Source organism: Apiospora aurea (assembly GCF_038362705.1).
Source record: "Apiospora aurea strain CBS 24483 chromosome Unknown utg000005l_segment0_segment0, whole genome shotgun sequence".
In the NCBI taxonomy this organism is placed as follows: Eukaryota; Fungi; Ascomycota; class Sordariomycetes; order Amphisphaeriales; family Apiosporaceae; genus Apiospora; species Apiospora aurea.
In genome coordinates this window covers 3558925-3584913 of record NW_027117392.1, presented here as the reverse complement: position 1 = coordinate 3584913, position 25989 = coordinate 3558925, and the positions used below count along the sequence as shown (strand labels likewise).

The window sequence follows — 25989 nt, the reverse complement described above, 5'->3', positions numbered from 1 at the left end:
AGGTGCTCGGTAGGTATTCCTGTGTGTCCCAGCCTCAATGAGGAAAAAAAAACAGTACGTACCTCCGATCAGATTGAGAAGAATTTTGGTGCCGAACAAGTGCTGGCCTATTAGGCGATGGGATGGAGTTCGATTGCGTAGCGTCTCATTGGGAAATCAGAATCCCCAATATGCGGAGGGCTGGCAAGCCCAGCGGCGATCTCTGACCGACCGACTTGCAAAGAATGAGCGAGCCCTCGCTACGTACAGTAGGAGAGCCCTCACCACCAGTTCCCGTACAGCCCAATGGGGCGATTGTTTGTTGGTTCATGTTCCGTCTTATGTCTCTCGACGATCTGACATCGGGTTCGAATTCCTTCTGCTAGTCAGTAGCGGCCATCTTTTGCAACCTCAGGAAAAAACAAAGCACCTGTGCATGGATGGTATGCATATTCGTAGCTGTATTGGACTATCGTACTGCCGGTGGCAGCAGCAGACCCTTTGCCATGTCTTTGCCCATGGATTGTTGACCCGGCTTCGAACGGCCTGGCCACTAGAACGTGACGCTATTGCCCCAATCAAGAAGAGCACTGCGATTTGCTCTCACTTCTTTGCCAGCTTGCCAGCTTGCCAACTCAGTTCAATCAGCTCAGTACACAGATACGCCACAATTCTACGTAGGTGGATGTCAGTACGTGAGATTTACCACCAGGATGGGATCCCGCCCAACGGGGCTTATATCGTACAAAGAGGCACTCGCCCTCCCTGTACCCTCCCTCTACTAGCCGGGGGGATTTGGGAGTGCCAAGCTGTGAGGACCAGGTGGGTGAGTCAACCTTTACAGATGCGGCTGTGGATGTGAGGTTCAAGGCATCGTTGTATCGTGTGCTTCCCACGATACACGTCGGCTTCCGTCCCTATTCGGAAGTAGAGTGTTGTGTGGCATCCATAACCTCGGATATACACAACGAGTGTTGATGTATTGTGGTCGCCCCAGGGTAGTAGACGTGCGTAGTTGGGATATCCCAAATATTGGTATGGGTTGGTGGTATACAGGAGCCCTAACATAAGCCTCTACGGCCAAGAAGCCAGACCGACCAGACAGACCGACCGACCGACCAGCTTCATGCCCTTTTTCCTACGCAGGCAAAGCAAACGATATAGACATATGTACCTACAAATATTCCATCTACACAAGCACACGCATTTGTATATATACACCTACATGGAGTATGGCTGCCAATGCCGAATAGCGAGCGTCCGCGATGAAGGCAAGGTACCTACTGGAGGAGGTGAGGTGAGCGCGAGAGAGGGTGTGTGTGTGTGTGTGCGTGTGGGAGCGCGCGAGGGAGTAATAAGAGTGAGAAGAGACATGGGGCTAGAATTGGGCTTGGGCTTGTTACCAAAATTGAACCTGGGCAGACAATGGGAGACTAGACCCTTTTCTAACATTAACTTAACTTGTGGAGCCGCTCGACGGTACACTTGCATTACTAGCATGCTCTGGGTACCTCTGCCCATGTACCTTATTAGTCTTCTGCCTCTCGTTTTTTGCCCTTGCCTTTCCACGTTCAGACCAGACTGCCAGACAAGACACGACTGGACGGAGCGGGACTGGACTGGACAGACTGAAATGCCATGCCATGCCATGCCATGCCATGCCAGGCTGCTTGACTTTGCCTACCTCTTTTACCTACTTTATCACTCGACTCTACCGTACCTGACCTTCAACTGCCTTGCCTTACCTTTACATTGATGTCCCGTCGGCCTTAATCCTCTCTCTCTCTCACTCGCGCTTGCGCGTGCGCGCCTTCTCTCTCTCTCTCTCTCTCTCCTTCCTGCCCTGGGCTGGGCCATCCGTCCATTACCTCCATCCATCTACCAGACCTATATGACTTTAGTTTTCTCGAACATATACGTCCATAATCCACTTCTTCCCTCCCTTCTATCACACACCCCATTTCCCACCGTCTCCCGTCTTCTCTCTCTCTCTCTCTTCCATATTGATAAACCTGGCCATTCTCCATCGAGGGATGACCAGGTATTAGCCCTATATCAAACTATTTTCTCTCCCTCCAGTCTGCAACCCCCGTCCTCCTTCCCATCCCGTCCTTTTTCAAGGACGACATCCCGCAACGCCCTTGCTCTCGGCATACCTTGGCTGTCTTTTTGGCGGGCAGCTTTTATGACACCGGCATTGGATTGCTAACCCAACCTCGAATCAACCCTTGAAACGGTCACTTGCAGCTAGTCAGCTCATGCCTGTCGTGAATCCAGGACAGCCCAGGTCTTGAGTATTGGAATGCATGTAGAGGCCGCTTCCTAATAGAATTCATGGCTGTTGCTTCTCGTCGACTTGGGCCCCCCACATGACACTGTAAGTTTTCGGTGTTCCACCACGCCGATTTGTATGCGCCACCTCTAGATATCTCGACATGGCGCCAAAGTCCCAAAGCGTGAGCAGTACCCAGGATCAGCCAAACCCTGCGTCATCCTCCACGAAGGCCACCCCGGACTCTGGCTCCCATAATAACTCTTCCTCTCACAACACCACCCACTCTCCAACCGCACAACCAACAACAAACAATGCCACACCTGAGCATGTCGCCGCCCCGCAGCCCATGAGCAAATCTGCGGCCACTGCTGCGGGTGCCAATTCGGCCACCAAAGACAACATGTCGTCCTCGTCGCAGCCGTCGCCGTACGGCACGCGCTCGAGGAACCGTGGCCAGGCACGTCCCAACTACGCCGAGGACAAAGACGCGGACATGGAGATGTTTGATGCCGCGCCGGAGAAGAAGGAAGAGGAACCAAAGAAAGCATCGCGGCAAGCGGGCAATTCAGCAAATGGCAACTCAGATGCTCCACGAACTAGCATTCCCAGTTCTCGCAAAGGCACTGCTGCCACTACCGCTGCCACCACCACCACCACCACCACCACCGCGACGTCCGCCACTTCCACGGATGACGGCAAGCCGAGCACAACCGCAACAAAGGACCATCAATCTGCTGCTGCCGGCTCTGCAACCGCTATGCCTTCAAGTGCATCGTCATCCTCGTCAAAGAAGCGCAAAGCTGCAAATCAATCTACTGCCAATGGCGCGCATGCGCACACAGCAGCAGCTACTACCACGCAAAGCTCAAATGCGTCTACAGCTACCGCGAGCACAAGGAGGAGCACGGCCAGCGCAGCAGCAGCTCCTACCGCTGCCTCTGGTGGTACCGGCGCAGGTTTCCGGGAGACAAATATGCTAAGCTTTGAGAATTGTGGCGCAAAACCGAAGGACGGAAAGATGATCGCAGATGATGGGACTGTACTACAACACAATGGTAGGACCTCGCGTTTTCGACGGTGCATTACGTTTGTGCTGGGGTGACGATGCTGACACAATCCATAGATCACGTCTATCTGGTATGCGAGCCGCCCGGGGAGCCATATTACCTGGGTCGCATCATGGAGTTCCTGCACATGCAAAATGATAGTTCGAAGCCGGTCGACGCGCTGCGAATTAATTGGTACTACAGACCCAAGGACATTGGCAAGAAGGTAAACGATACGCGACTTGTTTTTGCAACCATGCATTCAGACATTAGCCCATTGACGGCACTGCGCGGCAAGTGCGAGATCCGCCATAAAGCCGAAATCGAGAGCATGGACGCATACCGAAAAATCCCCGACTGCTTCTGGTTCGAAAAACTGTATGACCGCTACATCCAAAAGAACTACGATGTTATCCCCTGCTCGCAAATCGTCAATGTTCCGGGCAAAGTCAAGAAAGTGCTGGATGAGCGATGGAAGTACATCTTGGTCGAGCAAGGCCGCGCCAAAGAGTTTACCAGTGCCGTCAAACTCTGTAAGCGATGTAGTGGTTATTGTGCCAAGTAAGTTGACCACGCTAATCCCCGGCCCTCAAGCCAAATGACCGGACGTCACTCATACCATAGCAGCAACGATTCCGTCGACTGCGCAGTCTGCCAGCAGACGTATCATATGAACTGCGTGAGGCCGCCTCTCTTGAAGAAGCCGTCGCGTGGGTTCGCTTGGGCTTGCGCAGCCTGCAGTCGCGCCCAGGAAAGGAAGCTGGAAGCACGGAACACGCCAAGCCTTTTGGACCCACATCCCGAAGCTGAGGAGGAGGAGTACTGGGACGAGGAAGACGACGAGCATGGCGCCAACACCAACGGCACGAGCCCGGCCGACGGCATTGATGACACCCATCAGCCTGCGACGGCCGAGCAGATGTACCATGCTAGTCTCTGGCCATATCGATACCTGGGGATACATTGCAAGCCCGAAGACGCTCTCGACTACGACGACCGCATCTATCCCAGAGCTGGGTCACGCCAGGGCCCCAAGCATCAAGCCAATGTTCTGCCATGGTATGGCCATGCTGTGAGGCTCGTCAAGCCACTGGAGATCAAGAAAGGCAGCAGGAAAGACGGCAAGCACTCGAAGGAAGTCCTCGCGGCCATCGAAGCTGACAAGCTGGCCCGTGAAAAACGGCCGAAATGGGTACAGGATGAACCTGCAGGCTATGTTGCACGTGGCGAGGACTATGACAATGACGACCCGAATAACACGGCGCAGTTGCTGTACAAGCCAGCGGAGGAGTGCGGCGCATCAATCACATCCCAAGAGATTGACAAGTACATGACCAGCGCCGAAGCTTTTGCGACATCTTTGGATCTCCCCAAGCGCTCGACCAATCTTCAGGACGTGGCACGAGACGAGCTCTTCAAGAACAAGTTCAATGCCACCAAGGCCCTTGAAGCGACCAAGAAGACAGACCATGCGGTGTTCAAGGAGCCTCAGCTGAGCGCTACAGAGCTCAAGAAGTTTGAAGAGGCTGTCAGTAAGTTTGGATCTGAGCTGCTCTATGTTACACGGCATGTCAAAACCGTCAAACACAAAGACATAGTCCGTTTCTACTATACGTGGAAAAAGACGGACAGGGGCAAACAGATCTGGGGCAACTACTCGGGAAGGAAAGGCAAGAAAGAGCTTAGGAAGGCTGAAGCCACCGCCAGCAAGTTCCAGGATGATGTGGCCGACGACCAGGACGACTCCGCTTTCGATACCGAAAAGGCTGTGGAACGCAAGCGGAATTTCATGTGCAAGTTCTGTACGACAAAGTCTTCGAGGCAATGGCGGAGGGCGCCTAACGTGACTCAAGCCATGGTGACTGAAGGCAGCGGCAAGAACAAGGACAAAGGCGTACAGTATATTGTTGCCCTCTGCCGCCGCTGTGCCGAACTCTGGCGACGTTACGCCATTCAATGGGAGGACATGGAGGAACTGGCAAAGAAGGTGCAGGCTTCTGGTGGCCGCGCATGGAAACGACGCGTGGACGAGGAGCTCCTCAAGGAATTGGCCACAGCAAATGAAATGATGAGCGCCACGGTCTACAGCACGCCCAGTGCTTCGGCCACACCGAGTGCGTCTGCTCCTCCGCCGAACGGTACAGTGGAGCCTCCGCCGCGGAAGAAGCTTAAGACCCTTGCAGACAAGGAAGCTGAGCTAAACGCCTCCGACTCCGGCAGTATGTCTGGTGTTGTCGCGCCTCCCAAGAAGAAGGAGAAAGTGGCGGTCGAAAAGCCGGCGCCTCCTCCCGTCCCGGAGATCCCGAAACCCCGAACTTTGCCCTGCGCCGTATGTGGGCAGCTGGAGCCTGTGGGAGACCAAATTGTGGCTTGTAGAGAGTGCCGTCTGAGCGTCCATCGGAAATGCTATGGCGTGGTTGACAACCGACAACCTGGGAAGTGGACTTGTGATACATGTCTGAACGACAAAAACCCCCAGGTCTCACTTGTAAGTGGCAGCACCAACGTTTTCTCCAACGTCCCAACGATACTAACTGGCCCCTAGAATTACAAATGTCTGCTGTGTCCCATTGAGACTACAGAACACGACTTTGTCGAACCGCCCAAGAACACGCATAAGAAAAAAGACAGAAAAGGACCGGGAAAAGGACCGCCAAGAACGTGAAGCTGCGCAGAAAGCCGCAGATTATTATCACAAGAAGCAAGAGGAGCTGAACCGTCCTCTGAACCCCAGAGAACCGTTGAAACGTACTGCTGACAACAACTGGGTTCATGTCTCTTGTGCGGTGTGGGCACCGGAAATCCGATTCGGCAATCCCAAGGCTTTAAGTCCCGCCGAGGGCGTCCCGCTGATAAATCATGCCCGATATCATGAAGTATGCCGGGTCTGCAAAGCGAAGGGTGGTGCATGTGTGCATTGCCATCACTGCAAAGCTCCGATCCATGTTGAGTGCGCTCGGCAAGCCGGGTACCTCCTAGGCTTCGAGGTCTCGCCTGTGAAGGGCTCGCGCCGCGACCAAGCCACCATCGTTAACATCAACGGGGAAACGGGCTCGATGTCAGCCACAGTCTGGTGCAAGGAACACGTCCCAGTTAAGACAGTGGTCCACCGCATGCACGATACGGTCAATCAAGAAGGTGACGACAACACAGGCTCTGCAGGGCTCAATGCTCTCCAACTTTTCGTGCAGAACTTCAAACAGGCAGATGAGGCGCTTACCGGCACTGTGAGGAAGGCCAAGCTGCTGGAAATCATCTCCAACTACGATGGCACCTACAAGCCGTCGTATGCAGATCGTCCCAAAGGCGACAAGGTCTGCATCACCTGCGGCGTCGACATCAGCCCGAAGTGGTGGCCTATTGATAAAGTGCACGAAAAGGCATTGGCCAATGGCCACTACGGTTCCTTGGGCACCGAGGCGCAGAAGTTTGTCGATCAACGGACTTTCCAATGTCACAAGTGCAAGAAGGCTGGCCGGAAGCCCGCCCCTCACATGCCGTCTCCCCCAGAAGAGACTGCACCGCCGCAGATTGACACTGCACGAGCACCGCCGGCTCTTGCCGCGGCGCTGACAAGCCCTCCGGCCGTTGCTGTTGCGGCCCAGTATCCGCCAGCTGATGCGTACGAGCCACGTCCTTGGGCAGGCCTTGCGCCGGTCGCACCTCCCGTTGCGCCGCCCCCCATGCAAGCTCCTTCAGTTATACCCCCTGCGCCGCAAGCCATGAATGCTCCGCATGTCGCGCCCAGCCCCATGGCTGCTCCGATCACCCAGCCGCCGCCACATCACTACCCTCCTCCGCCCCCGACCGGGACATCATACAGCGACTGGCATCGTACTGCAACACAGCACTCACCGCCTGCACATCATATGAATGGCGGTCCTGGGGGCCACAGTGGGTTGCACCCAAATCATCTACGCGACCTCCGTCCCCCGCCGATTGCACCCATCTCGCACCATCCGGGGCCGTCTCATCATCACAGTGTGATGGGCCAACCCATGCCCAATGGTATGCCACCTTCACCACCTCGACGAGCGCCTACTGTGCCGAGCGGCCCGGCGCCGTATCTCCCTGCTTATCACCACCCCACGCACCACTCACTACATAATCTTACCAACGGCGGACCACCGCCGAGAGCTGGAGACCATTCGTTTTCGGCGGGACTTCTGGGCCACCGATCGCCATTTTCAACACCGCATGGCAGCCCCCCAGTAGTGCGAGACGGCTTGCCAATGAGTCGTGAACCAAGTATGTCGAACAACAACCCACCGCGGCCGAGCGATGGACGTGCGGCCAGCGGAGCCAGCGCAAGTCCTTCTCTGCGCAATCTCCTTTCGTGATAGAGCATTTACAAAACCGTGTACTGGGTTCCATGGGTATTTTCAAGCGAAGTGCTGTGTTTGAAAAGGGCGTCAAAGGGCGATCATGGATGGTGTACGGGCGGAAGCCCTGTTAGCATATTGGTATTTTTTCAGCGTTCTCGGGTCGGTTGACTTGTATGCATTGTACAATTAGATAATGGGATTCTGGTCTGATGAAAGCGTCGTTGCTGCAATGCTCCACGATTCCTATGAGTACGGGTATAGATGGAAGCCATCAAACCTAAGATAGACAAAATGAAGCGCAGAACTTTGTTGGTATAATCTATTGGTCTCCATTCATTTCGCTATTTGTGATTTCCGACCTAGCATCTGTATGATACAGTATAGTATAGTATCTATCCCCCCTGTCGTAGTCCGTTCGGGCCGGGCCAGGAAGAGAGGGCGGGGCATCCGCACCAGAAGTCCCGGCTCGAAGAATACCTTATCAGTTAACTGATAAAGAAAGCCTGGCGATATAGGAGCGGAGCCGAACTGATGCAAAACATGTGACCCAGTACGAATACCAGTTTGCCACCTCAAGCTTTTTGCTACCTCTTTTTCTTGATACAAAACACTTTGTTGGTACAATCCGCCCTTGGTACAAGACGGACGAAAATGGATGACGCTAAGGGGCTCGCTATAGCCTTCGAGGAGGCCAAGATCTCGTACGATGAGGGTGGCATCCCGGTTCGTTCCCTATCCCCCCACATCCAAACTTTGTAGCACATGATGGATCCGAAGGAGCATATTGGGCTGATGATTTGACCAGATCGGAGCGGCCCTGATCGCCGCTGACGGCACGGTCCTTGGCCGAGGCCACAACATGCGAATGCAGCTTGGAAACCCGATTCTGCATGTGAGGACGATCGACCGGGTGCACCGCACCCTTCCAGCCTGCTCATGAGCATTCTAATCATATGGGGAAACGTTTCCGTGCAGGGCGAGACATCGGCGCTCCAGAACGCTGGACGGCTGCCGGCCACTTCGTACAAGGGGGCCACCATGTACACGACCTTGTCACCCTGCGACATGTGTAAGTTTCTGCCTCCACTGTGCCGTACGAAACTCTGGTTGTATAAACTAAACGATTCCGATCGAAACATGTTAGGTACCGGGGCCTGCCTGCTCTACGACATCTCCCGTGTCGTCATTGGCGAGAACAAGACGTTTCTTGGCGGGGATGGGTACTTGAAGCAGCGGGGCGTCGAGGTCGTTGTGTTGGATGACGAGGCATGCCGTAGCTTGATGGAGAAGTTCATCGAAGAAAAGCCCGATGCTTGGTAAGGCGTACACCCATCTCCCCTCAGTCTACTGTATGATTTCCATGTCGCTAATAAGTGCGCCGTTTGCACGTATAGGAACGAGGATATTGGCGTGGAAGAAAGAGTGTACTCGAAAGAAGGCATCAAGCGGCCTTCGTCGTAGATCTTGGCAAGAATTGTACAGGGTCTAAAGTTTATATATAACAAGAGAGCAACAAGTTCCCTAGTGCGATACACGAAAATGTGTGTAGTAAAGTTGAGACCGGATTCCGCAAACCATCAGGTATCAAATCGTGTTTTCCTCTTGCTTGGATTTGACGCAGCACTTGTAGCTTGCTTCTGGCCGTCCGTCCCCTTCTGCACAGGTGTCGTCTCTCGACTGCCCCGAGACGCCGCCACAAACTCCACCGGGGCACCTTGTTTCCGCGCCCGTGCCTGGCTTATATCCGCCTGGCTCTGCCGGAGCCCTTCCTTGTACGCCTCCCTCGGGAAGGCAGCGGGATCCCACAGGTCCGGCCCCAGCGTCGTCTGGTACTGGCCCTTGTGGTCGATCTCGACGAAGTTCATGAGCTTGTCCATCAGGCCGGGGTTCTTGAGCGCCGGGGACTGGGCGATCTTGGAGTTGAAGTGCACGCCGTTCTTCTTGAGCTCGAGGAACTGCTCGAACTTCCTGCTGATCCCGGGCGGCGGCGAGCCCGGCGGCGAGGGCGGGATGTCCATGTTGGGCACCCGCGGCAGCGTGAGGTTCCGCAGCAGCGCCCGGCTCGCCGAGTAGGGGGAACCGGGGGGGCAGGACCAGGGCGGCGGCCTCCTCATCTTCTGTGGGCGCGTCCTCCAGAGGCGGAAAGCTAGGGTTGGCGTCTCCTTGCTGCGGCATGGGCCCTATCACGCCAGACGGCTCGGCCAGCGCAGACTGAGCTGCTGGCTCGGCCTTGGGGTTTGTATCTGCAATTATTTCAGTAATTTATTCTCACGGTTGAGGGCGTATATATAATTACCTGATGCATGTTTGGGCTCGGTGGGTGCTTTTGGGGGTGATTTCAGTGGCTGGCCTCAGAAACAATCAGTGCTGCCCGCTGTTCCGTTCATGAAAGGTACTCTCGCGTGTACTTTTCCTTAGTGTGCTTCTTACCTCCTTTGCAGCAGCAGCAGTTGGTGGTTGTGGAACTTCAACTTCATCTTCCTCATCGCTGCTTCCGTATGCAACCAGGCCAGCCATCTTTGAATAAATAAATAAAACGAGACCAAGGCTCAACCAGAAACCGCAAACGAACCGAGGCAGGTGGTGAATTCACGGTGACTAAATATTATTCCTGAGGGAGGTGAGGTACAAGGTGAAGGTCGCGTCGAATAGTTGAGTGAACAAGGTTGGACGAATGGATTAGGTAACCAGGCAACCCACATTAGCGCCGGAGTTAGTCAGCTGGCCAGAGGAGGCCAGGCAACTGGAGCTGCATCATTCGGGCCAGCCTCATCATCGAGCTCCGATCTGGAGCTTCTTCAAACGACGCCCGTCTCGACGCTTACCTTGCCATCGACTTCCACCATCTCCATCTTCAATTCGTTTTGCGCCCATTCTAACGGCCGGAACAAGAACGACCACGCTCAATTTTAACTTGTGCAGTCTACCTACCACACGAACCCGACCGCTTTCGACCGCAATACGTCATGGCGTCCGACCAAGAGCGTGACCACGCGCTGCAGGCGCTCCGGAACAAGCTTATCGAGTCGAGAGAATGGGAAGCCAAGCTGAAAGCACTGCGACTGGAGATCAAGGGCCTGGCCAAGGACTACGACCAGACCGAGGACAACATCAAGGCGCTCCAGAGTGTGGGACAAATAATAGGCGAGGTGCTCAAGCAACTGGACGAAGAGAGATGTAAGCCATGTTGCGCTTCTTGCTTCATATCCCCAATAACGCCATGATAATATGCTGACCACAAGCTCTTCTTCCTAATAGTCATCGTGAAGGCGTCTTCGGGCCCTCGTTATGTCGTGGGATGCAGATCAAAAGTCGACAAGGCCAAGCTGAAGCAGGGAACCCGGGTGGCGCTAGACATGACTACCCTCACAATCATGCGCATGCTGCCGAGAGAGGTCGACCCGCTCGTCTACAACATGTCGCTGGAGGACCCCGGCCAGGTCAGCTTTGCCGGTATCGGTGGTCTCAACGACCAGATTCGCGAGCTACGAGAAGTCATCGAACTTCCCTTGAAGAACCCCGAGCTCTTCCTCAGAGTGGGCATCAAGCCGCCCAAGGGTGTCTTACTCTACGGACCTCCCGGAACCGGCAAGACCTTGTTGGCCAGAGCTGTGGCCAGCAGTCTGGAGACGAACTTCCTAAAGGGTAAGCATTTGCTACTGCCCTGCCATTCTCCGTTTGCCCGTGCTAACCACTATCGGGAGTACAGTCGTTTCTTCAGCTATCGTGGACAAGTACATAGGAGAGTCTGCCCGGTTGATCCGAGAGATGTTCGGCTACGCCAAGGAGCACGAGCCTTGCATTATCTTCATGGACGAGATTGACGCCATTGGTGGACGCCGTTTCTCCGAGGGAACTAGCGCAGATCGAGAAATCCAGCGAACACTCATGGAGCTGCTGAACCAGCTCGACGGTTTCGACTACTTGGGCAAGACCAAGATCATCATGGCCACCAACCGGCCCGACACACTCGACCCTGCGCTTCTCCGTGCCGGACGACTGGACCGCAAGATCGAGATTCCGCTGCCGAACGAAGTGGGCCGCCTCGAGATTCTGAAGATTCACGCCCAAAGCGTCGTAACAGATGGCGAGATCGATTTCGAGAGCGTGGTGAAGATGAGCGACGGACTGAACGGTGCCGACTTGCGAAACGTCGTTACTGAAGCGTAAGTACCCCACTTGACCGCGGCTTTTTGGGGTTTGCTGCCCGTTCTTGACTAACATGACGATTCAGGGGTCTCTTTGCCATCAAGGACTACCGCGACGCAATCAGCCAAGACGACTTCAACAAGGCTGTCAGGAAGCTAGGAGAAAGCAAGAAGCTCGAAGGGTAAGTGATTCTCTGCCCCAATTTCTTACGAATGTGGTGCATCTCGGAAAAGCCCTTGCGGCTTGACCTAGAGTTGCCTACATCCCCTTCTGAGACATACTATTGCATCAAAGACCAATACTAACGTATTATATAGCAAAATCGAGTACAAGGTCATTTGATTCTGAATTCGAGGAGTTGAGTAGGGGAGAAGTCAAGTTTGCGGACTTGCGAGTATCAAATGATATCATTAGGAACGACTCGTCATGTAACATAGATAGCTAGCTAATGTCCCCAATGCCAAAGAGAGCACCATCACCAGTATCGAAAAAGCCCACCACTCCTATGTGCATGCCGTCTTTCATCAACGCATACTCCTAGGAATCGACTGGAGCAAACAAAATACGGTATTCTCCCCCGCCCCCAACCCCCCAACCCGACTTCACCTCTTGTACGACGTATTGGGGCATGCTTTCCAGGAAACGCAAATCAACCACCTTGTCCTGGATCACGGCGCTCTTCCTGGCAGCGTGCAGGCAGCTAAGCCCCTCAAACAATACCTCGAACGTACCGATATTGATTTGGACGGCGCCCAAAGTCGGTGTCTGCTCCCTCCAGGCTTGGTCAATCTGATGCCATATATACCTTACTTATATCACTAGAATGACCGAGCAAAGGTTTCCAGTCAACATACCTTGCTCCCAAAACAGGGCAAAAAACGGGAAGGAAGGCGCATGTTGTTCCCCCTAAAGCGCCCCTTCCCGAGCTGCCATTGCCCCATCACTACTTTCATCTACAGCAAGTGCAATATTCTGCGAGGATGAATGAAGTGGGCAGGGGCAATTATTCGAGGTACCACAGGCAGTTCTTAAATTCCCATTTGAGAAGCAGTCGCCTGGTTTGGATCTGTTCGTGGTTGTCTGTCTTATCCTCTCGCCTTAGTTTGTAACTCGTCGAGGGGCACTTCTCCCGTTCACTCTCACCGTCCGCCGATACCGCTTTATTCTTCTCAGTCATGCTCTCTTGGACGACGTCCACACGCACAATTTATGCGCCATCATCATTATTGACGATGTCGCCATTGGTCTCCCTTGCCGACACGAGCCTTATGCGCATTGGCGGTGCAAGGAATAGGCGGTCAACATTCCACATAAATGTACTCCTGACGACCAAATATCCCATTGGCAGTCTAGGATTATCTGTCAACTCGGAGGAACACCACATACTATAAAAATCGTCAAAACCAGGGGTATGGTGTATGTGCAGTACCGGCGTACTAAAGAGTCTGGCCTGCTGAAATGCAGTATAATCAAGTATATTCCCATGATGAGTTCTTACCAGAGAGACATACACACTTGAGAGCTACTTCTAGTTTCGAACATTTCATGAATGCGGGAATACGAATGTAGGTAGGTAGATAGGGGTGAAAATGGATTTATCCCTGAATTATATAAGCACACAATAGTGGGTCATTTTGCATACGTGGTTTATGCAACATCCTTGACACCTACCGGCCTAGCAGTGTTGGCTTGTTGTCGTCGACGTTTTATTTTAATACTCGACATTTGGAATTTATTCTGTTCGTATTTTTACGAAGATCGAATCTATTCTATTCCTATTTTTATAAATATTAAATACGTTATTGCGACCTAGATATAATACTTGATTGATACGCCGAAACTGTTATATATGCATTTTATCTTTAAATGCAAGTACAGCTGCAGCATTGCGTTACATGTACCTAGTCTCAAGTGCGGTATCCGACCCAAAGGTTTCGGTAGACACGATACTGCGCCACCTCGGCTTGCAGCGTCGGGAGGAAGCGCTCCTCTGTAAGGCTAGGCTAGAATCTGAATACGACCTCGTTGGTTGGGTAGCGATTTCTTCAGCTTCTTGATTTTGGTGTTTGCTCGACTGCCTTGGCGGGCATCATTGCGATATACACAGTCAATGCATAATACAGGTTGACATGCCACAGACACACTCGGTGCCGGTCGCCGACGTCACATTATGGTATTTGCATAATAGTGCCGGGGAATATGGGCTAGAAGCGAGCCAGTTTTGCCTTGTTTTGATGTGCAGTCCTCTGCGATCAGATATCGAGTTCGGGGCCGGCCAACGGAAGATACTTCCACGTCCGGCAGCCATGGCCAATGGCGGGTGGGTGTGGGTGGGTGATGGGCGATGATCTTCTCTCCTCTCAACTCAACGTTGACCTGCTGCAAGGTTCCATGTCTTTCGTGTTCAAAGCCATGGACGAAGGAAGGAAGGAAGGAGGGTCTGGCAGAAAGAAATACCGGCCCATTCCCAAAGCAGGTTCACTTACTAAAAATAAGCCGTAAACCCTCGATTTCTCATCGGCGTCCCCTGAAGATTGAGGCTGTGAAGCTGGCCGAGACCGCCCCCACCGCCGACTGGCTGCTAGTCAGTCTAGTGCTACCGAGCGTGTGCAATGTGGTTACGGTGGTTGCTGGTTTGACAGAAAGCCCGAACGCTAGAGTTCTCGCTAAGGGCGAGGACGACAGAAAACACGAGTCTTGTTCTGCAGATCGCTCGAGAGAAGAGAAGAAAAGAGAAATCCGAGACAGCAGAAAAGGAGGGCGAGAGAGAGAGAGAGAGAAGACAAGCAGAAAGAGCAAAAAGGAGGCCCGGCTACTGTTGAACAGGTTTTCTTCGGGTGCATCGCCTTAACGGAAACGTGCTTGTGTCACTGTGAAGCTCGTATGCCGGAAAATCGAGTGGGGGAAGGGAGAATACATAGAGATGAGATGATGACAGGGGTCCAGGTAAGCACTGTAAATGACACCGCATCTACAGCCATCCCAACCAACGTACCTACATGAATACATCTGTACTTGCTACCTGCGATTCGCATGTTGAGCTCGAGTGCTATGTACGCCCATACGAACATGAAGACGCTCCTGGCGGGGGTTACGTAACGAGAATTGCGCAAGTGCTGAAGAAGGCTGAAGCAGGACCGGCCAAATTCCCAAGTAGAGCTATCTATGTCTACCTCGGCAGGCAATGGGATGCATCGTAGATACATGTATATAACAAGTAAAACATACTGTGCCTAAGCTATGTCACCGTACGAATTGGATGATGCCATGTTGTGGTGGTGAATGGCATTGTTGTTGTGTTGCTGTGTTGATGGGATGGGATGGGATGGGATGGAATGGAGGGGCTGGTCCACAGCACGTGCGGTGTGGTAGTGGTGCATTCAGGTGCAACTGCGGTTATGCGATGCGATGCGATGCCCATGCCCATGCCCATGCCCATGCTGGTGCTGATTGAACCAATCCAATCCAGGCCAACGGGATGGGGCTGGGCATTGGTTAGGTATTGGCATTGGTTAGGTATTGGCATTGGCATTGGCATTGGCATTGATGGCAACAGCTTACCTAGGTATGTACATGCCGTCCAAAGATATTCGCGACATTGGCATCTGAGGAAGAAAAAAGATTGATCAAATATCGTTGAAGATCCAACAAGATCGGGAAGAAGCGACCGACCGTCAGGCAGGCCCACGCATGGCATGGATCAGTGGATGATAGATAGGTGTGTTGATGTGTTGTTGGCCTCAAAGCTGGATGAAACAGATCAAACTCAGCGCCGCCAGCCAGTCAGCAAGCAGTCTAGAAGAATGGACCCCTGGGCCCAGCCGGGACAGTGGACAGCGAGCGGGCTGAGATCCAGTAGCACGTCGCGGCTTAGCGTACGTAGCGCTGCGAATCGTCACCGCCCGGGTCGGGCCCCTGTCTGCCTGTGTGTGTGTGTTCTCTTTGCTTGCATACTGATACTGGCATAGACAGATAGTACCTACCTACCTATGTTGGCTTCTGTTGTCTTTCGACAGAGCCATCTAGGAGGAAGAAGTATGGATGTATGTACATACACAAGCTAATGATGTAGCTACCTCCTTCCTAAGCCTCTTCTTAGGTCGGGAGGCCGGTACCTCTTACTCGGGACAATCTTGACGACCGCCCAGCCCCCATCAAAGAGAAGGCTCAAAGAAATCGAAGCTAAGGGACTGGAGGTATCCATGTGTTTTACGAGGTAAGGTTGGGGACTGTAGATCCATGGAAGCAATGTGTCCGTGTGGTTACCTTGGCCTGGTGTACAATGTGGTGGGAGCAGCAGTAACAGCAGCAGCAGCAGCAGCAGCAGTCAAGAGTAAGCAGGCAGAGATGCAGACCGTCAAGCCAGTCAGTAGGTAACCTAGGTAGGTAGGGGCAGTGAGAAGTAGGTGATGGATGCAGCAGTAGTAGGAGTAGTAGTCCTCCTTCTACTAGCAAAATCAGCCAGGGGTAGGCAGCAACCGGGGTGCCAAGTCTGCCTAGTGCACAGTAACTGACAGGTAAACTGACTGACCAGCTTTCAAAGCCCATAAAGACAAAGGGCATTCCCCCCCCACACCACCCTCCTACTAGAAGAATGAAAGACAGTCTACATCAGCCTGCCTCCTCCCCCTTCCTCTTCTTCACTTCTCCCATCGTCCAATCCCAGAATACCTTCGTTTCTCTCTCTTGATACCCTCTTTTTGCTTGCGAGCGAGAAAGCAAAGATCTCGGATACTAGTTCCTACCTGCCATTTCTTCCCCCTCCACCAACCCGGGTCGTTTCCTGCCGTGTTTCTCAACTAGACTGCACAATGTGGTACGTTCACCAACTACCCCTCTCCCACCCGGCCAGCCGGTGCTTGCATCCCTCCCCAGCTTGCGCATACTCGCTCTCTTACGCTCTCGCTCTCTGACCCTTTCTCCCTGCGCCCTCGGGGAGAAAGAGATGAAAAACTTTGCCAATCCACTCAAAGGCAAGACCTAACCATGCTAACTTTTTACCTCCTTGCAGTGGAATTTTTGGATACGTCAACGTAAGCGAATTCGCCTGCTCTTGGCCGACCTCGACACCTATACTGCCCGCCAATGGAGAGGGCGAGCGGCGGTCGAGATGTGCCCCTCTATCCAGATGTCGGTGTGCAAGCAAGCGCAATAGCTAACACGACTTCCTCGTCTAGTACCTGGTGGAGCAGTCCCGAGGCGACATCACCCAGTGCTTGATCAACGGTAAGTGGTCAATTCCAACCTTTGGCTAGCCCATCCAGTCGAGTCCAGAATCGTTGCTAACATGCCCAACCCCTTCTACAGGCTTATCACGCCTCGAGTACCGTGGATATGACTCGGCCGGTCTGGCTGTCGATGGCGACAAGAAGAACACCGTCCTCGCCTTCAAGGAGGTCGGCAAGGTCGCCAAGCTCAAGGCTCTGATCGACGAGGAGAAGCCCGATATGACCAAGATCTTTGATTCGCATGCTGGTATCGCCCACACTCGATGGGCCACCCACGGTCCCCCTTCTCGGCTGAACTGCCATCCCCACCGGTAAAAGATCCTCGAGCTAGACTTGGCAACCAGCTTGCGAAGCCTTTAATCTAATGGCATGCTAACCCCCTTTTCCCGTGCAGCTCCGATCCTAACTGGGAGTTCTCCGTCGTCCACAACGGTATCATCACCAACTACAAGGAGCTGAGGACCCTCCTGAGCGCCAAGGGCTTCCGCTTCGAGACCGAGACGGATACCGAGTGCATTGCCAAGCTGGCCAAGTACCTGTACGACCAGCACCCATCCATCGACTTCGTCGACCTGGCCAAGGCCGTTATTACCGAGCTCGAAGGTGCCTATGGTCTGCTGCTCAAGTCGGTCCACTACCCCCATGAGGTCATTGCTGCTCGCAAGGGTTCTCCCCTTGTCATCGGTGTCAAGACTCAGAAGCGCATGAAGGTCGACTTTGTCGATGTCGAGTACTCCGAGGAGGGTGCTCTGCCCGCCGAGGCTGCTTCTCAGAACGCCGCTCTCAAGAAGACCCCCGGTGACTTCTTGTCGCCCAACAACATGCTGGGCGCCCCTGACAAGTCGCTCCTGCACCGCTCGCAGTCGCGCGCCTTCATGACAGACGATGGCATGCCCATGCCCGCCGAGTTCTTCCTGTCTTCCGACCCCTCGGCCATTGTCGAGCACACCAAGAAGGTCATGTACTTGGAGGATGACGATATTGCCCACATCCACGAGGGCTCCCTCAACATCCACCGTCTCAAGAAGGCCGACGGCACTTCCAACGTCCGTAACATCCAGACCCTGGAGCTTGAGCTCCAGGAGATCATGAAGGGCAAGTTCGACCACTTCATGCAGAAGGAGATCTTCGAGCAGCCCGAGTCCGTCGTCAACACTATGCGTGGTCGTCTGGACGTCGAGAACAAGACTGTCACCCTCGGTGGTCTCCGGTCCTACATCGCTACGATCCGCCGATGCCGACGTATCATTTTCATTGCTTGCGGCACTAGTTATCACTCTTGCATGGCTGTTCGAGGTGTCTTCGAGGAGCTTAGTGAGATTCCGATCGCGGTCGAGCTTGCCTCGGATTTCCTGGACCGACAGGCCCCCGTCTTCCGTGACGACACCTGCGTGTTCGTTTCTCAGTCGGGTGAGACTGCCGATTCGCTGATGGCTCTCCGATACTGCTTGGAGCGTGGTGCCTTGACCGTCGGTATTGTCAACGTCGTCGGTTCTTCCATCTCCCTCCTCACCCACTGTGGTGTCCACGTCAACGCTGGTCCCGAGATCGGTGTTGCCTCTACCAAGGCCTACACCTCGCAGTTCATTGCCATGGTCATGTTTGCCCTGTCGCTCAGTGAGGACCGCGCATCCAAGATTCAGAGACGCCAGGAAATCATGGAGGGTCTCGGCAAGGTCTCTGAGCAAATCAAAGCGATCCTCCAGCTCGACCAGCCCATCAAGGAGCTTTGCCAGAGGACCTTCAAGCACCAGAAGTCCTTGCTTCTTCTCGGACGTGGTAGCCAGTACTCTACCGCTCTGGAGGGTGCCTTGAAGATCAAGGAAATCTCTTACCTTCACTGTGAGGCCGTCATGTCGGGTGAGCTGAAGCACGGTGTTTTGGCTCTGGTTGACGAGAACCTCCCCCATCATCATGATCCTTACCCGGGATGACCTCTTCAAGAAGTCTCTCAACGCCTATCAGCAGGGTATGTATTCTTTACCCCCTTATACTGTATGACATAACGCTAACTCGGTTTTAACAGTTGCTGCTCGTGGTGGCAAGCCCATCGTCATCTGCAACCCCAGCGATGAGGAGTTCCAGTCCCAAGAGGCCGAGAAGATTGAGGTGCCCAAGACGGTGGATGTGCTGCAGGGTCTCCTCAACGTCATCCCTCTGCAATTGATTGCTTACTGGTTAGCAGTCATGGAGGGTCTCAACGTGGACTTCCCCCGTAACCTGGCCAAGTCGGTCACGGTCGAGTAAGCAGCGCCCAGATGTGGCGTTTCAATATATTAGGTCTCTTCACGTTATGGAGTTGGCTGTAAAAGGGATGCTTTTGGTAGGCGATGGGGTTTGGTTTGGGAAAAGACTACACGATCAAAATGTCCTATCAGGCATGGGGCGGCACGAACCATGATGACAAGAGGAACAGTCTCTAGGCCATCTTGGCCTGTTACATGTCTATGAAGGAAATACAGAAGAAGGTAGATGGACCCAACTCTCGAGCTTGGATTCACACGATAAATCGTGGGGTCTTCCGGGGAAGCGAGAGGAGGCTTACACAGCTTATGTCGGACTAAATCTTGGCCAATGTAGCATTCTAAATGAACTGTCAACCGATCACTTGAAGTACCTTCATTCTGCTTCCATGCACCGTTCAAGTGACATACATGTAACCGGATCAGATGAAGAGCAAGTTTTGGGACTATATGGCAATTCGTTATCATATGGACAGGCAGTCCCTTGACTATTTAATCTATGTACAGTGACAGAAGTCGCGTAGCTCGTGGCCCAGCAAAACGTCTAGAAAGATGGGTATATCTCATTCCCTCGTAGAACCAGGTTTCGTCTGCCCTTGGCGTACGCTCCAACTCCTGCTTTCCTCTGCTTACTCGACTAACGATGCCGGATTTTACCCCTCTCAGCCTGGCGACGACAAATCCCTGGACGGGGGTTTTCCATCTTCTCGCGTCTCGGCCAGAGTTGTGTATGTGTGTGGGTGGATGGTCGCGAGCGAGTAAGCAAACAAGCAATTTCCTCCCAACCCCTTTTCGTAAGAAAAAAAAGGTGACATCTGAGTACGCCACGCAAAGATTCTAACCCTAACCTACCAATTTCGCCTTGCTTTCGTGTCGGAGGTGTGAACGTTTCGCTTATGACATCAAGAAAGAACGAGTAAAAGAGAAAGAAGATGAAATAAATAAGAGTAAACAGTGGAAGAGAAAAGAAGAAAAAAGGACTGGAATTAAGTGGTTGCATCTCTACCGATGCAATCTCCTTGTTTTTTCCGTCATGGGTATATTTCGCGCAATTGAAATGATATGATTGATCCGTGGCTCGGAGCTTGTCTCCGACTAGCTGCTGTGTGGCCATCCCTTCCCGTAGAACATCTCTCCATCGTTGTATGTATTCGATCCTTCTGACGTAAATTAATGGTGGCATTCACGCCCACTCCTCGCGCTCTCGGTATCTACCGTGTCCGAGGGAGACGGGCCGAAAGGAAGAAAGTGCGGTATGGCAGCGTTGAAGAACTCCTTTCGCTATAGAATTTCACTTCCGAAGGGGGGGCTTGCGTGTCCTCTAGACCGCTCAAAAGCGCCACCTTGGCTTGTTGTTGCCGTCTTGGTCGGAGCCAGTACTGCTCACATTGCTCAGCTTGCGTGCGGTCGAGCGCAGGCCAGAAAAGCCCGCCTGCAAGCCTCCTGGGCGCGCGCCACTACTGGCAGACGAAGAAGTGCTCGTCTTCAAGGAACTAGGTTGAGGAAGCATGCTGGTGCGTCGGGAAGTGGCCAGGGAACTAGCTGACCGCCTCGTGTCGGCCGTCTGGCTTTCGGGTCTGGGTGGGTGAAACGAGGCACGGCGGTTGCTCAGCGTCGACATCGAAGCCTGCGTACTGAGGCGAGGCCGAGCCGCCAGCGTCTGCTGCGCGTATGGACCTGGCGAAGATAGAATACGCTCTCGGAAGCTTAGCCGTGATCCGCCGGGTCTTGGCGGGGTAACCTCAGAATTAGGCGACCCGGTGCTGTCTCGGCAATGGGGTGTCCGTAGGGTGGGAATCTTGGAGCTTTGAGATGTGGGCGTGAGGGCAGTAGAATGGTGTGAGCGAACCGGGGTAACACTCCTCTTGGCATACGGGCTGGGGGTCGTGAGAGTCAGGGGCTTGAAGTTGTGACCCACGTCCGAGTCTCTTGTGTTGACCACGTTGTTCCACCGAGGTCGGTTATCGGCAGCGTTGGAAGCCGACCGGGGTGCGCGACTGCCGGCGCCAACGGGGGTAGCGGAAGCGCTCCGGGGCGGGGTGGAAAAGCTGGGCGACGGGGAGGACAGTGTAGAGACGCGGGACGTTACCGGCCTCCTGGTAATATGAGACGGCGGAGCGAGCGAACTCCTCCGAGTAGATGTGGGTTGCGGAAGATGGCTTCCCGTGCTTCCAGACCGACTCTTGCCTCCATAAGGAGTAAAAGGCTCCAACCCGAGGTTAGACATGACGACAGATGACGGTGGAGAGCTGCCAGGAGTCTCATTGCCGCTAGCAATGGTGGATCTGTCGTTGGACAGCAGGCTGGAGATGGAATCACGAAGAGTCTGCCCCCTTTTATCGGTTTGAATTTCTTCCAGTATGGCATCCAGCTCCTTCATCTGCTCCTTGACATCTTGCCACTTTGTCTGCATCTCGGTGTGTAACCGTAGAATCTCCCCGTTCACGGTAAGCCGGTCTTTCACGCCCCTATCGATGATAGAAAGGACGCGCTCAATAGCTGGCCCATAGTGCATCTTCTTAGCCTCGTAACTTTCGATTTTCTTGCCCAGCACGGGTGGGTTAGTCAAGTGCATTCCCGAGTCCACAGATTCCCGCAACTTGTCGGCACTCCTTTCGACTGACTCGATCATCTTCTCTGCTTGACGGCCAGCACTACGGAAGACGAGAATCCACTTGTCCTCTCCGAGTTCCTTTCGCAAAGATTCGGCGTCCTTCTCCAGTTTCTTGTAGGCAGTCTCAAGTGTGGTCCTCCGCTCTTCCAGCTCTTCGCAGGCAGTTGGGAAGGACCTCGACGCTCGGGTCTCGAACACGGAGAGCCGCATCGGCAGGAAGTCCAACGAGGCTCGCAACGGCTGCATCCTAGCAAACAGAGCAAGAAGACTCCCGTCGTCCTGCGTCATGGTCGGGGTAGCAGGCGTAGCTGGACTGGCTGAGAAAGGAAGCAGGCTGGAGCGTTTGTTGCGGGCTGCTGCCGTTGGGTTTTCCTCAACTATGGTCTCGAGATCACCCAAGTCAAGATTATCCCCACTGGCGGCTGCCATGATTGACTTATGCCTCCGTTCCTCCATCTCGAAGACTAGGCGGGTGAGGTCGTCCATCTCGTTCTGAATTTCGCCAAGAACGGTGTCCCATAGCTCTTCCCATTCCATTGCGATCTCGACCTGGCTCTTGGCAGTTTTCAAGATTGTGCGTACTTTGGCCCATTCCATAAGAATGGACTCCATCTGCGTCACTGCTCTTTGGAGATCATCGCTCGAGACTACGCTGATGTCATTGCGGCACTGAAGTTCCTCGATGGCGCTAACATAGACATTGATGAGCTCCTCGAACCTGGCGATGGCGTTTTCAACATCCTCATAGCCCTCTCTGCCACCTGCGGCCGCCCATTCGACGTCGTCGTCACTGTCCAGACCTCCGATTACATCGGTAGCTTTATGTATCCACATCCGGATCTGTTCAGCCGCGCTGATCAAAGCTCTGGTAGCTGTCTGGGCTGTTGGGATTGCCGATATCTTCCCCGACAAGGATTCGGCATCTGGCAACTGCAGCGACGTCAGCTGCGCTAGCTGGTTGGCGAAGGATAACCTGGATATGGTATATATGGATCCCGGGCGCTGCAGACCGAGCGGGTTGAAGTAGGAGGTGTCATCTCTACTGAACTCGGCAGGCGCAGCTCCTCCGGGCGGCGTGTCTTTGGGCGGTGGCGGAGGTGGCACTTCGCGCTCGAGATGTTCCCGCTTGGTGTCTGATAGAGCCTTTGTCCCGTTGCCATTGGTGTGGTCGGGCAGTCGGTACTTGTTCGTATCCATGTCCAAGGGAGCGGCGGCAACGATCTCCGGTAGGAGGTCGGGCTTCGCAGCCGAATCGTCGGCCTCGGGCGGCGGGTTTTGGGCGTCGGTTTCCCTTTCTGTTGGCTTCTCTTCGTCGTGGTCTTTCCTCGAAAATAGGCTGCTGCGGCTCGACTTGGATCTCAGCAACTGAAGAGGGGCACCCGCGCCCTTCCAGGGGCGACCGCGCCGTTCAACGTCAGCCGCGGAGCTGTTAGCCTGGTGCCTCTCGTCGAGCAGTCGCAGCGTGTCTTCAGGGAGTCGGCCGACAGGGGCGGGCGAGGGCGATGATTGCCTATCCGCCGATCCTCCGCCACCAAAACCAAGGGCTTTGAGGCGCGCAGCTAGGCCAGGGGAAGGTTTGCGCGGGTTGTTGTACGAATTGTGGCGGCTGAGCGGTGTCGGCTTGCGGCCTGATGGTGGTGTATTCGGAGCGAGAAAGGCGGCAGTGTCGTCGAAGTGCTGGGGTTCTAGATCAAGCGGACCCAGCTTCAGCAGGTCGTTTGGCACATCGGAGAAGGTCAGGGTGCTTGGTTCTAAGGCTAGGTCGGCGTCGGCATCTTGGTGACCTATCACATTGGGTTTTTCGGGGTATCCTGGCGGCACCCTAATGGAGACGTCCGTGGGTTCTTCCTGTTCTTGCTGCTGCTGCGTCTGGAAATTAGAAGAAGGAGTACAATGAGCGAACGCCGCTGCAGACCCAGAAAGAGTCGGGTCTGCCGCGTGAGGTAGGCCTGTCATTTACACTGGACCGCCCGCCAAACTGCGGGCCAATTTGGCAGCCTCTGAGCGATCGAGCTGCGGGCTTCGAGTTGGACACTGGTACTGTAATCCCGATATGATAGGGCCCAGTTTCCCTGGGCTCGCTGCCTAACGCAATCTCCAGATACCTACGAACCCTGGTCAGCGACCGGGTAGGTAGGCTGTCAGTCAGTTCGAATCAAGGGAATTTTCTGCGTGCGTGCCGGTACTGCTTTCAGGCCGTTGTACTGGAGGCAATAAATGTAGACGACACGCGAGTGTTGGCCCGCTACTGCTGCAGTGCAGTGCGGTTGGAGGAGGAGCTTCTACGTTGGCGAAGCTGACTGGATGCTTTCGCGTCCGTCTGCAGCATGCAAGGCGCATGGATTGCAGGAGGGATAAAGTGTAGGGAGTGTGTGAGTGTGTGAGTGTGAGTGTAGTGTCAGTGTAGTGTCAGTGTAGTGTCAGTGTGTGTGTGTGTGTGTGTGTGATGATGCGCGACGTGGCTTACCACTGGCCGGCAAGCAGTAGTTTTTGTCCAGTGGAGTCGGGGCGTCTAGATGACGATATCAGGCGCATTTATCCTACGGCTACGGATGCGCAGCTGTGTCGGATGGGTGGTCTTTTTGGGTTTCGCTTCGTCTCAACTTAAAAGGAAGACGTCGTACGTAGTCGGGGGACTTTTAGTTTTATACGGAGAAAATGAGGTAATCCGTAAGCGTAGAAGGTCGACAGTTGCAATTGGTTCCGCGTCGAGAAACACTTGCAAGACAAGACAGCCAGACGGGCGAATAGGAAAAATCCAAAGTGAAACAGGTGTCAGAAAAGAGCGACAAGAAACGGAGCAGACAAGGGGAAAGAAAAACAAAAAAAAAAACAAAAAACAAAGATATATCACCGTCGGCCTAACACATGGGAAGGAAGTGTTTGGGGGTGTTCAATCTTCTTCTCCAAGTACTTATTAGATAGCTGGAGAGCAGCCAACCAGAATGACCCGACTACATGAGAGGGGAAGAGAGAAGGCGTATGGGCATGAGTTATGCGCTGGCGACGACGAGAGAAGACGCAAAGGAAACAAGAAAAACTGCGACACACGCTGTAATAGCTTTTGGGTTTTTGGTCTTTTTCGGGGCCCTTCTCTCTTGCTTTCCGCGACGGCGACACGTTTACGTTGCATAGATGTTTGCTCCAAAGCGACCTACCGAGCCGATAGTCAATAGATTCGTTTCTCGCCCGTCTGGCCCCCGGGGAACGAAGTACATACGACGCTATCCAGGCGCGCATCAACCTTGGGTGGGCTTGTTACCAGCGAGCGCGAGCCAGGCCCTTCTGGCCAGTCACATCGTCGACTTCGCTCTGCTACTTCCTCATCCGGGTGCTAGATAATGTGACAATGCATTTGCTCCACGGCGGCCACGACCCTACCAGTTGAATCCCCCCGGACTAGGAGGGAAACCAGGAACCAAGGATCGCCCGCCATCGCTAGGGGTAGTGCGCAATCGAAATTACACTGGCCAATACATGATCAGGTCCGCCCGCAGTCGACACGTCGCGAGAATAAAACAAGACTGCTGAGACACACGGTCCATGAGAGGCAGGCAAACCGGCTTCCTTAACACGATCATCCGAGATCAAGAATGGTGTCTATAAGTGTGCATGTTGGGTGGGTAGGTAGGTAGGTAGGGAAGCTATTCCACTGCTGTAATTTCATGGTTGATTTCTCGCAATAGACAGCTACTGAGGGCACTACGCATGTCCCTCGACGGAGAGCATCTGCTAGGAGTCGACTGCAGATGCAGATCATGATGTGTCATTGGATGGATCATGGATCTCTACCGACGACTGCGACATCGGTCTTTAGGGTTTACGTTGTAGATCATTGATGTGATATATGTATGAAACTGCCAAACGTTAGAGAGGTGGAAGGTTGAGTAGGCGGTCTCTCTCTTCCTTTCTTTCTCTATCCCAGTTGCCTACGCGGGTCGGATCGACGCTCCAGCTCTTGTGTGCATACTTACATGTACATATGCGACATATCAATATTGGCATAAAGATGTTGTATGGATGGATCACTTGCAGCAGCAGCCCGACACGACACTATGTTCCATCAAAGATGCTGCTGAGTTCAGGGACGACTGAACTGTAGCTTAGGTACTTCTTGCTAGGAGTAGCAT

At 53.8% G+C, this 25989-nt stretch overlaps 6 protein-coding genes across 6 annotated transcripts; 4 read left to right on the top strand and 2 right to left on the bottom strand.

Annotated features, from left to right (window-relative positions):
• Window positions 1-2348: 2348 nt before the first annotated feature.
• On the top strand, window positions 2349-7640 carry PG986_007658 (Lid2 complex component snt2; the record flags this gene model as incomplete). The annotated part of the gene is made up of 5 exons (XM_066843880.1): window positions 2349-2356; window positions 2405-3309; window positions 3378-3861; window positions 3925-5788; window positions 5883-7640. 5 exons carry the CDS (start codon window positions 2349-2351, stop codon window positions 7638-7640), a joined length of 5019 nt encoding a protein of 1672 aa, XP_066699992.1.
• Window positions 7641-8276: 636 nt separating this feature from the next.
• On the top strand, window positions 8277-9086 carry PG986_007657 (cytidine and deoxycytidylate deaminase zinc-binding region; the record flags this gene model as incomplete). Its single annotated transcript, XM_066843879.1, has 5 exons — window positions 8277-8348; window positions 8431-8517; window positions 8601-8694; window positions 8770-8941; window positions 9020-9086. The coding sequence occupies 5 exons, from the start codon at window positions 8277-8279 to the stop codon at window positions 9084-9086; spliced, it is 492 nt and encodes a 163-aa protein (XP_066699991.1).
• Window positions 9087-9202: 116 nt separating this feature from the next.
• On the bottom strand, window positions 9203-10142 carry PG986_007656 (uncharacterized protein; the record flags this gene model as incomplete). Its single annotated transcript, XM_066843878.1, is given in 4 exon segments — window positions 9203-9686; window positions 9706-9868; window positions 9922-9970; window positions 10056-10142. The coding sequence occupies 4 exon segments, from the start codon at window positions 10140-10142 to the stop codon at window positions 9203-9205; spliced, it is 783 nt and encodes a 260-aa protein (XP_066699990.1).
• A 449-nt stretch (window positions 10143-10591) lies between these two features.
• PG986_007655 (26S protease subunit rpt4) lies at window positions 10592-12116 on the top strand (the record flags this gene model as incomplete). Its single annotated transcript, XM_066843877.1, has 5 exons — window positions 10592-10802; window positions 10884-11270; window positions 11335-11791; window positions 11860-11955; window positions 12092-12116. 5 exons carry the CDS (start codon window positions 10592-10594, stop codon window positions 12114-12116), a joined length of 1176 nt encoding a protein of 391 aa, XP_066699989.1.
• Window positions 12117-16859: 4743 nt separating this feature from the next.
• PG986_007654 (glucosamine-fructose-6-phosphate aminotransferase) lies at window positions 16860-19249 on the top strand (the record flags this gene model as incomplete). The annotated part of the gene is made up of 6 exons (XM_066843876.1): window positions 16860-16886; window positions 16952-17000; window positions 17082-17313; window positions 17397-18891; window positions 18947-18971; window positions 19029-19249. The coding sequence occupies 6 exons, from the start codon at window positions 16860-16862 to the stop codon at window positions 19247-19249; spliced, it is 2049 nt and encodes a 682-aa protein (XP_066699988.1).
• Window positions 19250-20575: 1326 nt separating this feature from the next.
• PG986_007653 (cortical protein KAR9-domain-containing protein) lies at window positions 20576-23815 on the bottom strand (the record flags this gene model as incomplete). The annotated part of the gene is made up of 1 exon (XM_066843875.1): window positions 20576-23815. One exon carries the CDS (start codon window positions 23813-23815, stop codon window positions 20576-20578), a length of 3240 nt encoding a protein of 1079 aa, XP_066699987.1.
• Between the last annotated feature and the right edge of the window lie 2174 nt (window positions 23816-25989).